At 40.5% G+C, this 14,648-nt stretch overlaps 1 protein-coding gene across 1 annotated transcript in view; it reads right to left on the reverse strand.

Moving 5' to 3' along the window:
- The window catches only part of LOC126284165 (dentin sialophosphoprotein-like), a 90,518-nt gene that overhangs the window by 32,625 nt on the left and 43,245 nt on the right, over positions 1–14,648 (reverse strand). The window contains exon 3 of the mRNA XM_049982892.1: positions 8,210–8,312. Within this exon, the coding sequence (XP_049838849.1) occupies positions 8,210–8,312 (103 nt within the window). The remainder of the gene's footprint in view (positions 1–8,209; positions 8,313–14,648) is intronic.

Here is a 14,648-nt window from a genome sequence, read left to right on the forward strand (position 1 = left end):
ATTGCTTGAAAATATTGGAGGCTCAGGATGCAAAGTTTCCGGACTTTATCTAGATGGAAATGTTGCACTCAGCAGCGCCGAACTTAATGGTGGCTTCGGGCAAAATGGCTCGTGGCATTATCTTCCACCTCTACTGAGACGTGAAGAAAAAACCATCAGTCACCAAATTACACTGACAGCAATACAGCAGAACTATCACCAAAGAAAATAACCTTTGTACAGTTTTAGGTAACTCAGAATTGTGAAGAAGCACAGTGATTTCGATTCATGTATAGTACAATCTGTACAATCTTTTTCTGAATACAAGTGCGTTATTCAAATTATTTGTAAAGTTAATCACCTAAAGTCGATACATATCCTGTATCCTTAACATAATATTTTGTAAATATTTGTGTTTGTTTATAGTTGAAATGGTTATGACAATGCCTATATCTCATGAGTCCAGTATTCAGTCACAGTGCAATTGATCGTTCAGAGCTAATTTGTTTCATCTACGTGTGAAAGTCGCATTGCTACTCCGCAGTTTAGCTGTCGAGTGATTTGAGAATTAGAATACTTTATTTTCAATAATTAGAATTTCTCGTGTTGCGTACTTTAAGGCGGCAGGTACAGTGCTTCTTACAATGTGAAAGCATTGATCCATAGCCTCTCTAAGAGAAAGTCCTCTACTCTAAACACAGCGGTTATTCAGTTTAAAGTAAATTCAGGTTCATTTGTGGAACATTAAATTCATTTGCTCCTTCACAGCTGGCGACGAAAGCTTTGTATTCATAGTTCGATTTCAGAGGGATTGCCGGAAGTTTAGTTTGAAACTAGTTCTCTCCGAGTCTAACTAGCGCTATGATGATTATGGAACCACCTGTAAAGACTATCGCTAAGATAGGCAGTGCAGTAGACGAGTGCAAGAGCATTTATGTGTGTATCACGATGCACTCTCCGATTATCAATGTGCTTTGGATAGAAGTTCATTCGATTGTGATTGCTTTAAATCAAATATCTATTCCGTTAGGATTTATTTCTTCTTCCTTTATTTGAGCGAACTGCTACCAATTCTAACAGATCTTCGCCACTAAGAACACACCCAGTGACAGGATACTGTGTTGCGCAGCCAGAGGGGACACAAAAAAAGAAGAAATCACTGCTCCGTTTTTGGTAAGATCAATGTGTAGTTTCATTTGTCTTAAATTTACAACACATAAAAATTAGTACATGCAGTACAGTCAGCCATTGCGAAAAATTTAACAACATCACCATGACCTTTAATCCACGTAGTAAACTTATTATCGAGACTCAGTTTACAAATACATATCGAAAGAAGACATAAAGTTTTGTCAAGAGGTACACTAGCAGCACAAGAGAAACTCCAAACGGATTAATTCAAGGTCGAAGTTGTATATACCACACCATCACGAGGAGGAATATTCTCCTGTGCCGTGATAAACATAGAATTTTTCGTGTCCTCCATGAACATCTACGATCGCAAACGCAAAACCAAAATTAAATCCATGATAAACATCAGGACCAGATAGCAGCCTTCCAGGACGAATTCTTATCCTGTGCTACACTCTTCAGCTCAGATTAGATTTTTTGTATTATTTTTTATTTAATTTATTTATTTATATTGTCATCAGTCTTGTGACTGGTTTTGATATGGGCCGCACCGAATTCCCCTCCTGTGCCAAAGTCTTCATCTCGGGGTGGCACTTGAAACGTACGTCCTCAGTTATTCGGTAGATGTACTCCAGTCTATGTCATTGAGGAGCTACTCGACCGAATAGTAGCGCTTCCGGTCACAGAAAACCACCATAACGAGCGGGAGAGCGGTGTGCTGACCACACACCCCTCCTATTCGCATTCTCAACTGAGGATGACACGGCGGCCGGAGGGTCCCGATGGGCCACTTGTGGTCTGAAGACGCTTTTTTTTTAACCCTAGTCTTAAATTTCTTAAAGTATGTCCTACCATCCTGTGCCTTCTTCTTGTCAGTGGTCAGTGTTTTCCACATGTCCCCTTCCTTTCTGATTCTCTGGAAAACCTGACTCACTACCTCTACACTCTACACAATTTTCAACACTCTCCTGTAGCACCTCATCTCACATTCTTCAATTCTCTTCTGTTCTGGTTTTCCTACAGTCCATGCTTCAGTACCAGACAACACGTTGCTACAAACCTACATTCTCAGAAATTTCGTCCTCAAATTTAGGCCTCAGGTTGATACCAGCAGACTTCTCTCGGCCAGGAAAGACGTGTTTTCCAATACTAGTCTGCTATTATGTTCTCCTTTCTCCGTCCGTCATGGGTTATTTTGTTGCCTAGGTGGTAGAATTCCTTCATCTACATCTTGATCACAATTCGTGATGTTAAGTTTCTCGCTGTTCTCATTTCTTCTACTTCTCATTACTTTGGTCTTGCTTCCATTCACTCTCAGTCCATATTCTGTACTCTTTAGGTTGTTCATTCCAATCAGAAGATCACGTAATTCTTCTTCACTTTCACTCAGGATAGCAATGTCACCAACGAATCGTATCATTGATATACTTTCACCTTGAATTTCAGTTCCACTCCTGAACCTTTCTTTTATTTCTATCATTGATTTTTCGATGTACAGATTGAACAGTAGGGGCGAAAGATTACATTCCTGTTTTACACCCTTCTAAATCCGAACACTTGGTTCTGCGTCGTCCATTCTTATTATTCCCTCTTGGCTCTTGTATATATTGTATATTACCCATCTCTTTCTATAGCTTACCCCTATTTTTCTTAGAATTTCGAACATCTCGCACCATTTTACATTGTCGAGCGCTTTTTCAAGGTTGACAGATCCTATGATCGTGTTTTGTTTTTCTTCGGACTTGTCTCAATTATCAAGCGCATCGTAAGAATTGCCTCTCTCGTGCCTTTACCTTTTCTAAAGCCAAACTGATCGTCATCTAACACATACTCAATTTTCTTTTCCACGCTTCTGTATATTGTTCTTGTCAGAAACTTGGATGCATGAGCTGTTAAGCTGGTTGTGCGATAATTCTCGCACTTGTCAGCTCTTGCAATCTTCGGAATTGTGTGGATGATATTTTTCCGATAGTCCGATAGCATATTGTCAGATTCATAAGTTCTGCACACCAACCTGAATACTCGTTTTGTTGCCACTTCCACAACGATTTTATAAATTCTGATAGAATGTTAGTTATCCCTTTTGCCTTATTCGATCTTCCAAAGCTCTTTTAAATTCTGATTCTAATACTGGATCTCCTGTCTCCCCTATATCGACTCGTATTTCTCTTCTATCACGTCCTCAGACAAGTCTTCCCCCTGATAGAGGCCTTCAGTGCACTGTTTCCACCCATCACCTCTCTCGTCTGCATTTAAGAATGGAATTCCGATTGCACTATTAATGTTACCGCCATTTATATTAATTTCATCGAAAGTTTTGTTGACTTTTTCGTATGTTGAGTCAGTCCTCCAAACAATTATTTCTTTTTTGGTTTCTTCACAGTTTTCAATCAGCTATTGCGCCTTAACTTCGTTGCACTTCGCATTTATTTGATTCATAAGCGACTTGTTTTTCTGTATTCCTGAATTTCCGTGAACATTTTTGTACCTCCTTCTTTCATCGGCCGATTGAAATATTTATTGTGTTTCCCATGGTTTTTCCTCAGCTACCTCCTTTGTACCTAATTTTTTCTTTCCAGTATTTGTGACTGCCCTTTTTAGAAATGTCCATTCCTCTTTGACTGAAATGCCTCCTCAGCCATTCCCTATCACAGATGTATTTGTAAATAGGTTAGTTACATCAAAAGAGTCAAACCTGGCATCAGCAGGATCATTTATGTCCTTTATTTTAGTTGCTAATTCATTTGTCTTCTTAACCGAGTATGATTTATCAAATGTAAAGGACTGTTTCAGAATTTCATTCAGTAATTTTGAGACCTCGGAGGCAGGTGTATTTTTAGAATTAACAATGGAACATGGAGTTTATGGGTCTTAGGTGGAGCTGTTAGTCTTGGGGCTGTGGGTTTAATTAGCTAATTAACCAAACTGGCATCGACTTCAGTGACAAAGAACAACATCTACTCAGGAAAGGGCTAAAACACAATGTAAAACCCAGATTAAGTGACAATAACCTCAAAAACCTCATCATACACACTAAAAATGCACCTGATTTATCTGACCTAAATAACAATAGACTGTCTTAGCACACAATATAAATAAAACCATTCATAAAAGCGTAAGTGACTATAATGAAACCTCTAAAGCAGTTTATAAAGCGACAAAGATAGTAAATAGCATAAACATGAAACTCAATAATAAGAATGCCATGATTCTGAAAGCTGACAAAAGCAATTCTATAGTAACTCTGAACGAAAATGAATACATCACTAAAACAACATGACAGAGCTCAAACAAGGTCCGACAAAACCAGAAAAATGGTTAATAAATGTAATTTCCTCTTCACAGAAAAACAAGCAAAATCATGCATTTTAATGAACTCCACCGCTCCAAAACTAAGAATTCCATTGTTAACTCTGAAAATACACCTGCCTCCAAAGAGTCCTATTTATTGAATGAAATGCTGAAACACTACTATACTTTTGACAAATCATACTCGGTTAAGAATACAAATGGATTAGCGACTAAAATAAAGGATGTAAATGTTCCTGCAGGTACCAGGTTTGCCCCTTTTGATGTAACTAACCTATTTACAAATACATCAACTCAAGAAACAATATACATAATATTTTAAAGCTTAATAAAACATAAAAAATCGTCAATTGCAGAAATACCAGAAGTGCAGGACATGTCACAGATAATATCGTCTCACAATTACTTTGCATTTGATGGGAAAGTTCACCAACAGACTGAGGGTCTTGCCATGAGCAGTAGCATCTGGCAGGCATATTTCTCAATCATCTGGAAAGTAAGTTCTTTAATGAAGACAATAGACTCAAAAGTAAAATAATATATTATTGGAGATATGTTGACGACACATTGCTGCTATTTCAAGTAACAAAAGATGAGCTCGAAGATCTACTAGCAATATTCATTCCATTCCACAAAACATAAAATTCGCAGTAGAACATCAGGACAACAAGAGCACAAATTTGCTGGATCTTAAAATCACCAACCACGCAGAAAAATACAAGTTCGGTATACACTCAAACGCACATACGCAGATATAACATTGGACACATTATCATGCCATCCCACCCCACAGAAACATGAGTCATTTAGGTCCATGCTACACAGAGCACAATCCCTTGATTTAGAAGAAACACCATCAAGAATGAGATAGATACAATAAAGAGCATTGCATTAAGCAATGGCTATACAGAGAAAAACAATAGAAAATTTAAAAATACACAAAAGTAAGACAATGAATGGCCGCAGTGTGAAAGAAGGGAAAATATTCGCCAGTATCCCATTCCTGGGGCCCACACCACAAAAATTCGCTGACTTTTTCAGGAAAACACATGTAACAATTGCATTCTCAACTAATAATAAGTTGGGAAACTTACTCGTCCATAACATAAAACCAAATGCAGAACAGTGGAGTGTACAAAGTATCATGCCCTAGTTGTCCTGCCTAATATGTAGGGAAAACAGGCAGACACTTCAAAATCAGATTTCAAGGACACACAAATGCTTCCAGGCTCAACCATTTCGAAAAATCAGTCATTGCACAGCATGTGTTGGAAACGAAATATGTCATCAACACTGTAGAAAACAATTTGGTACACTACATAACTAAGACCCTAAATCTGTTAGAAAAACTGCACAGATGAAACTTCCTGGCAGATTGAAACTGTGTGCCGAACCGAGACTCGAACTCGGGACCTTTGCCTTTCGCGGCCAAGTGCTCTACTAACTGAGCTACACAAGCACGACTCACGCCCTGTCCTCACAACTTTACTTCTGGCAGTACCTCGTCTCCTACCTTCCAGACATTACAGAAGCTCTCCTGCGAACCTTGCAGAACTAGCATTCCTGAAAGAAAGGATATTGCGGAGACATGGCTTAGCCACAGCCTGGGGGATGTTTCCAGAATGACATTTTCACTCTGCAGCGGAGTGTGCGCTGATATGAACTGCAGAGATACCTCCACAAAATCAGAAAAGCAGAATCTATGTTAACTGAACAAACAGATTTCGCTAGCCATAGTTGGGTAATTTTAATTGTTACATCTTTAGCACTGCGAATAAATTCATCTTTGACAACACCATGTACAAAAACATCTGTGAAGTGTTTAGAAACATGTGTGTGCAAATGTGCCTCTCGACTGAAGTGACGTGTATGAAAACGACGGAGAAAAGCATGTTTGATGGTGCTAAAACGTTAAAAAACGCTTTCCTTGAATTATGTGGTAAGTTTACACTGTTCATCTTTTCCACTATTTTGCACATACCTTCCAAGTTCGACTTACGAAATTAATTACCTGACATTAAACCTTTTCGTGACAGGAATATGCATTTCACCTCATTCAAGAAAAGAAATAAAACATGTATTAAAACAAATTACACCTGATGATGGACCCACAGGGTCCGAAATGCATCGCGTATTTACAAAAACACGAAAAGTTATGACTGAATGCGTTTTTTAATTCATACTTTCAGTGTATTGAACACAGTTACGTTTGAATCTGCAAAATATGGATAAAATTTTAAAAAAAGTATCTGTTTAAAGATGGACTTATAGTGAATTGGTCATGTCCGGCTTCTTGGAGACTTTTTGCAGCCGTTCATGGACGCAGTGACTTAATCGCTATGATCTTCCTAGGCAGCATTTACTCTTAATTTCAGGGATCGCCGAAAAATTGTTGCCGCTTTTCATTCTGTTAGTCCTAAAACCACTTAATTATATTCACCAGCACCCGTTTTCAAAATACTTTGACCCCTGGTTTTTTCATAATGATTTATGACATTGAATGAAACACTTCGTGGTGCAATTCTATTTTGTTTTTATCACAAATATAATGTATTCCACCTGTGTATCTTTACCGCCACTTTCAATTCATTGTTCTACTTCGTAAACAAAGTGAATCAGTGTCGAACTACTACAGTATGGAGCAGCAGACACCAAATTGAGTCATGTACAAACCCGGAAACCGAGAACGTTAGTCTCGCTTCTATTAACAGAAACGAATTCGTATCTGAGGCCTGCGTAGCGAGCACTGTGGAGTGAAAACTGAGAAGTCGCAACTGAGAACAGAGAACCGAGATTCGAGAATTGAGAGGCGAGAACAGAAATCGATTCTCAAGAATACCAAGAAGTCTTTGTAATCGAGTACTTTGTAGATCTCGGTTCTCAGATGGCCCATCAGTGCAGGCTGCCAAAGTTTTGAGGATCGGTGTTATGTGGGATATTAATGAATAGTATATGTGAGTTTCAGGTAGACGTTAAGTAACACAACATACGTGGTGATAAGGGGAATATTGTCTAGTAACACACAGGCAAAGAATAAGATAGCGGAGTTCGGATTTAAAGTGGCTCAACATTCAAGTGTGAATGATAAAAACAGTTTAAGTGTAATTTATAATGTTTCGTCTTACTTTTTGTGGTTTTCATGGGGAACAATCCAGAGTGACACAGCCCATAGTCTGAATGATATTGAAACAGCAGTCATGTTGGCTAACTGCAACTGTAAGGTTAAATATGAGATTCAGGTAGGCATTAAGTGACACTGGGGAAACTTGATGAGAAGAGGAACGTTAAATAGTAGTTCGCAGATGGTAACAAGGAATTATTAAGGTATCAGTGATTAGATTTAAAGTGGCTCAAGAGTAACGTGTGAATGATGAAAAAACAGTAAATGTAATCTACAAAGTTTTACCTATCTTCTTGTGGTTTTCAAGGGGAGCAAACGAGAGTGACAATGACTGTAGTGAGAAAGGTTTTGCAACAAAGATTATGAGTGGCAACTGAAATTGTTAGAGCTGAAATGTTTGTTATGTAAACATTGACTACATCTACGTATTTTTTCTTTATGAATTACTTAATATAAGCCGTGTACATACTAATTATTATCCATATGAATTGAAATGAGTAATAATCAGAGTGTATTAGCAGCAAGAACCTAGATACTGGGCACGTAGTCAGCTTCCCATGAGTACCTACATGTGAGTTTAAACTCCTCAATAGAATCCTGTTGCCTCAGTGAAACATCAGACCTTAAGTATCATTAGACGTATAGGAAGGAGTCGTTGCGGAAGCTTACCCAGAACAGCCATCGTTGGTACACCAGATGGTGCTCCCATCGTCCGCACAGTGGCAAATGTCACAGCCGCTCTGGAACGTCTGCCCCGGTGGACACAGCGTATCTGCAACATGAAAGGAATATCAGCTATGGCAGCTACACCTAGGCTCCCTCTACTAATGTAATTACGTTCAGTCTAGTGACACTGTTGAAGTATACTGAGATTTTACAGCACATGAGGGAACTGGTCAACTCATCTCTCCTAAAACTCTAAGAATTCTATGGAGCGTCCTCGAGAACTAGAAATATGAATCCTGTGACTCGAAAATGAATTATTACTCTTAGATGTAGATGGATTAATTTATCAGAAATCATGCCTGGTGGTTCAGTGGTACACTGAAAGGTAACGGATTCAAAATATTATCGTGTCACGGAAACATTTCAGTGTGTCTTTAACCTAGCCTTCAACTGCCAATGATGTGAAAATTCGGCGAGACCGACAAGTGTGTTAGATATCACGTTCAGCTGTACATCTATTTCCTTGGTAGGATTGCTGTGGTACACTATGTGATCAAAAGCATCCTGACACCTGGCTGAAAATTACTTACAACTTCGTAGCGCCCTCCATCGGTAAATCTGGAATTCATTATGTTCCTAGCCTACCCTTAGCCTTGATGACAGCTTCTACTCTCGCAGGTATACGTCCAATCAGACGCAGGAAGGTTTCTTGCGGAATGGCAGCGCATTCTTCACGGAGTGCTGCACTGAGGAGAAGTATCGATGTCGGTCGATGAGGCCTGGCACGAGTCGGCGTTTCAGAACATCCCAAAGGTGTTCTATAGGATTCAGGTCTCTGCAGGCCAGTCCATTACAGTGATGTTATTGCCGTGTAACGACTCCGCCACAGGCCGTGCATTCTGAGCAGATGCACGTTCCTTTTGAAAGATGTAACCGCCATTCTCGAATTGTTATTCAACAGTGGGAAGCACGAAGGTGGTTAAAACATGAATGTAGGCCTGTGCTGTGGTAGTGCCACGCAAAACAACAAGGGGTGCAAGCCTCCTCAATGAAAAACACCATAACACCACCACCTCCGAATTTTACTGTTGGCACTACACACGCTGCAGATGACGTTCACCGGGCATTCGCCATACCCACACCCTGCCATCGGATCGCCACATTGTGTACCGTGATTCTTTTCTCCACACAACGTTTTCCCATTGTTCAATCGTCCAATGTTTACGCTCCTTACACCAAGCGAGGCGTCGTTTAGCATTTATCGGCGTGATGTGTGGGTCATGAGCAGCCGCTCGATTATGAAATCTAAGTTTTCTCACCCCCGCCTAACTGTCATAGTACTTGCAGTGGATCCAGATGCAGTTGGGAATTCCTGTGTGATGGTCTGGATAGATGTCTACAGCATTACGACCCTCTTCAACTGTCGGCGGTCTCTGTCCGTCAACAGACGAGGTCGGCCTTCACGCTTTTGTGCTGTGCGTGTTCCTTCAAGTTTCTACTTCACTATCACGTCGGAAACATTGGCCCTAGGGATGTTTAGGAGTGTGGAAATCTCGCTTACAGACGTATGACACAAGTGACTCCCAGTCATCCGACCACGTTCCAAGTCCGCGAGTTCCGCGGAGCTCTCCATTCCGCGCTCTCACGATGTCTAATGGGTCACTGATATGGAGTACCTGGCAGTAGGTGGCAGCACAATGCACCTGATATTAAAAACGTATGTTTTGGGGTGTCCGGTTACTTTTGATCACATGTGTAAATTAGGGACACCTAAGTCGTCGAAATGTTGTCCAATAGGATTTTCACCAAGCTATTGAGCTCCACGGAATTATCGAAGCGTTGAATTTCTCTGTGTCAAAGGCTATTCTGGGATGACACACAAGGATATAGTGAACTAATTGGCTAAGTGTAATACATCTATCGCATTTCAGACATTGAAGCTAGAACGAAGATTGGGGAATCCGATTAATGCTGGCGGTTACGGGAAACATCTGCGATTGTAGTACTGGCTCATTTGTCACATGATCTTTACACATATATACTTAACAATATTGTTGTTCGTCTGCAACATAAATTTTTGTAATGCTAATGAAGGAAAATCATGGGAAAAATCACTCTCTATTAGGTACGAATATGGGTCCAAAAGTAAAAGGCGGAGAACAGGAGTGAATGCTAAGCCAGACACACCGAATGAGTGTCGTGATCGACGAACAGTACATTCAGTCGGCTGCTGGATACCGGCCAGTAAAAGTTGTACCGTGAGAGGACAGACTGTAGTAACGTCCATCGACAGATTTTTTTAAAAAATTCTTTAAGCTACTCTTTAAGCATTGAAGTTTTATGTGAAAACTCTTGAAGATTTTTAAGTAAAACGAAAGCTGTTAAGATTCTGCGCCCTTATTCTTCCTTTCAATGTATTTGCAGCCCTCTGCCACCAGAGGGCCCCAAGTTTTAGGGCGTAATATAGTGGTGTGCGACACAACTGTGCCATTGTGTGAGAAACAGCGTACTGCCATCGAGTTTCGAATTATATGCTGTGTGTGTTAATTGCAATTTTATTTATTTATTTATTTTATGGCAACAACAGCAAACATTAACAGGTACATAAAGTTTAATTTTATGTGTATATGTAGTTAGATATTTACATGTAGTTTAGTTCTAATTTTGGCACAAATTTTATCATACATTTCTAAATTATGAAAACTACTACTTGCGACTGGATTCGTGATTTCCTGTCAGGAAGGTCGCAGTTCGTAGTAATAGACGGCAAATCATCGAGTAAAACTGAAGTGATATCAGGTGTTCCCCAGGGAAGCGTCCTGGGACCTCTACTGTTCCTGATCTATATAAATGACCTGGGTGACAATCTGAGCAGTTCTCTTAGATTGTTCGCAGATGATGCTGTAATTTACCGTCTAGTAAGGTCATCCGAAGACCAGTATCAGCTGCAAAGCGATTTAGAAAAGATTGCTGTATGGTGTGTCAGGTGGCAGTTGACGCTAAATAACGAAAAGTGTGAAATGATCCGCATGAGTTCCAAAAGAAATCCGTTGTAATTCGATTACTCGATAAGTAGTACAATTCTCAAGGCTGTCAATTCAACTAAGTACCTGGGTGTTAAAATTACGAACAACTTCAGTTGGAAGGACCACATAGATAATATTGTCGGGAAGGCGAGCCAAAGGTTGCGTTTCATTGGCAGGACACTTAGAAGATGCAACAAGTCCACTAAAGAGACAGCTTACACTACACTCGTTCGTCCTCTGTTAGAATATTGCTGCGCGATGTGGGATCCTTACCAGGTGGGATTGACGGAGGATATCGAAAAGGTGCAAAAAAGGGCAGCTCGTTTTGTATTATCGCGTTATAAGGGAGAGAGTGTGGCAGATATGATACACGAGTTGGGATGGAAGTCATTACAGCATAGACGTTTTTCGTCGCGGCGAGACCTTTTTACGAAATTTCAGTTACCAACTTTCTCTTCCGAATGCGAAAATATTTTGTTGAGCCCAACCTACATAGGTAGGAATGATCATCAAAATAAAATAAGAGAAATCTGAGCTCGAACAGAAAGGTTTAGGTGTTCGTTTTTCCCGCTCGCTGTTCGGGAGTGGAATAGTAGAGAGATAGTATGATTGTGGTTCGATGAACCCTCTGCCAAGCACTTAAATGTGAATTGCAGAGTAGTCATGTAGATGTAGATGTAGTAGTCATGTAGATGAATATTACTGACTACTTTAACAGATATAATTGCAAGTTAAAAGAAAAAAAGACAGATACATTTAATCATAGTTCAGTTTCTAATGATTGACGCCAACTAACAGCAGAGGGAGTAGAATTAGTAAAGTCACTATATGGTCCAGTTTACTTCCCCTGAGGACAGTCTCTAACAATATGTTGAACAGTTTGTTGCTGGGCCCCACAATCACAGGTTGGAGTATCTCGGAGTTCCCACTTGTTCATCATAGTGATAGTGTTGCACCTGGCGTGGCCAGTTCTTATTCTGTTCAGCCTCGCCCACTCACTACTCTGCAGGTGAAATCCTGATAGGCTAGCAGTTACGTCTTGGATACTTTGATGTGCTATTGTTGTAGCATTCCACCTCTTGCGTATTGTTCTTTAATGTCGAACTTCTTATCGTTCCTTCCATTATGCCACAGTGGATTGTGAGAAGCGGTCTGGGGGAGGGTTGTGTAAGACTGTATGAACTGGGAGGTTTTTGGGGTAGTCGGGGTGGTATAGTTTCCTTCATTCTCGATTGATTGCTTCTTGGCGTCGTATTCCAGGTGGTGGGATGTTGCTGATGGTGTACAGCCAGGGGGTGGATTTTAATGTGCACATGATAATTCTCATTGACTCGTTCAGGTGTACATCCAGCTTCCTCGTGTGGCCACTATGTTGCCACACTGGAGCACAGTATTCGGCAACTGGGTACACGAGCGTTAAGTGCGGTAGTACGTAGAGTCGATACGTCGGCACTCCACGTTGTACCAGTTAGTTTCTTTCGCGTTTTTTTCGCGTCTTTAGTTTTTGGTTTGTTTTTTTCCTAGGGTTTTTTTATACGTCTGAGACTGATCTAATGTGACACCGAGGTATTTAGGCTGGAAATTATGTCTACCCTTTTGTTGACAGAAGCTCTCATTCAACTGCCGGTTTGTAATTCTGTTGTTCAGATGGGATGCGCAGACTTCTGTCTTTACTGCATTTGGCTGGAGTCTCCATGCTTCGTAGTATGTATTGAGAGTTTCTAAGTCTCTAGATAACGTAGCTTCTCCTTACTCACGTGTGCTGGTTTGTACGGCTATGGCAAGGTCGTCGGCATAGCAAAATGTTTCACTAGCAGTTTTTGGCATGTTACAGTTGTACAAATTGAAAAGTAGGAATTCTTGGGCGGAACCTTGGGGGGAACCCATTCTTCAAGGTAAGTGACTTGCTCTGTTTATGTCCAACGCTAACCTTGAAGTAGTGGTTGGTTAACGTATTTCCCACAAGTGTCGTCAGTTTCTTACTTGGGACACGAAAATAGCATGAAGGACGGTCGGCGACACTAACCCCAAGGCGTCGGATTGTTGCAGACGTCGCAGTCCTCGTGAATGGCCTGGCTTTGCAGTGCTGAAGGAGACGGTGATCCATGTGTGGTGGATAGAATTCTATCCTAATATTATTTACCCATACTAGTACGAAAGGATCATTCGGTTAAAATTTCTAAAACTTGAACAACACCTTCGAGGATATCACTCTGATAAGGATGAAGAGGCGCAAGGAGTGATGAGGTTGTGGCTCCGTCAACAAAGCAAAACATCCTTCGGTGACGGTGTCATGCAACTGTGCTCTCGTTGGGAGAAATGTGTTGGTTGCCAGGGTGCTTGCAGGTTCGATGCTGCTCTCCATGCTACTCTATCCTGTGCAAGCTTCTTCATCTCCCATTACCTACTGCGATCTACATCCTTCTAAATCTGTTTAGTGTATTCATCTCTTGGTCTCCCTCTACGAGTTTTACCCTCCACGCTGCACTCCAACACTAAATTGTGATCCCTTGATGCGTCAGAACACGTCCTACCAACAGATCCCATCTTCTAGTCAAGTTATGCCACAAATTTCTCTACTCCACAATTCTATTCAGTACCTACTCATTAGTTATGTGATCTACCCATCTAATCTTCAGCACTATTCTGTAGTACCACACTTCGAAAGCTTCTATTCTCTTCTTGTGTAAACTATTTATCGTCCACGTTTCACTTACATAAATGGCTACACTCCATGCAAATACTTATAGAAACGGCTTCCTGCCACTTACATCTATACTCGGATTAACAAATTTCTCTTCTTCAGAAATGCTTTCCTTGGCATTGCCAGTCTACATTTTACATATTTTCTACTTCGACCATCATCAGTTATTTTGGCCCCCAAATAGCAAACCTCCTTTACTAGTTTAAGTGTCTCATTTCCTATTCCATTTCCCTCAGCATTGCCTGTCTTAATTCGACTACATTCCATTGTCCTCGTTTTGCTTTTGTTGGTGTTCATCTTATATCCTCCTTTCAGGACACTGTCCATTCCGTTCAGCTGCTCTTCCCGGTCCTTTGCTGTCTCTGACAGAATTACAATGTCATCGGCGAACCTCAAAGTTTTCATTTCTTCTCCATGGATTTTAATATCTACTCCGACATATTCTTTTGTTTCCTTTACTGCTTGCTCAATATTTAGATTGAATAACATCGGGGAGAGGCTACAACCCTGTCTCACTCCCTTCCCAACCACTGTTTCCTTTTCATGTCCCTCGACTCTTATAACTGCCATCGGGTTTCTGTACAAATTGTAAATAGCCTTTCGCTCCCTGTATTTTACCCCTGACACCTGCAGTATTTGAAAGAGAGTATTCCAGTCAACATTGTCAAAAGCTTTCTCTAAGTCCACAAATGCTAGAAACGTAGTTTTGCCT

The sequence above is a fragment of the Schistocerca gregaria genome, chromosome 8, assembly GCF_023897955.1.
Source record: "Schistocerca gregaria isolate iqSchGreg1 chromosome 8, iqSchGreg1.2, whole genome shotgun sequence".
NCBI classification, from domain to species: Eukaryota; Metazoa; Arthropoda; class Insecta; order Orthoptera; family Acrididae; genus Schistocerca; species Schistocerca gregaria.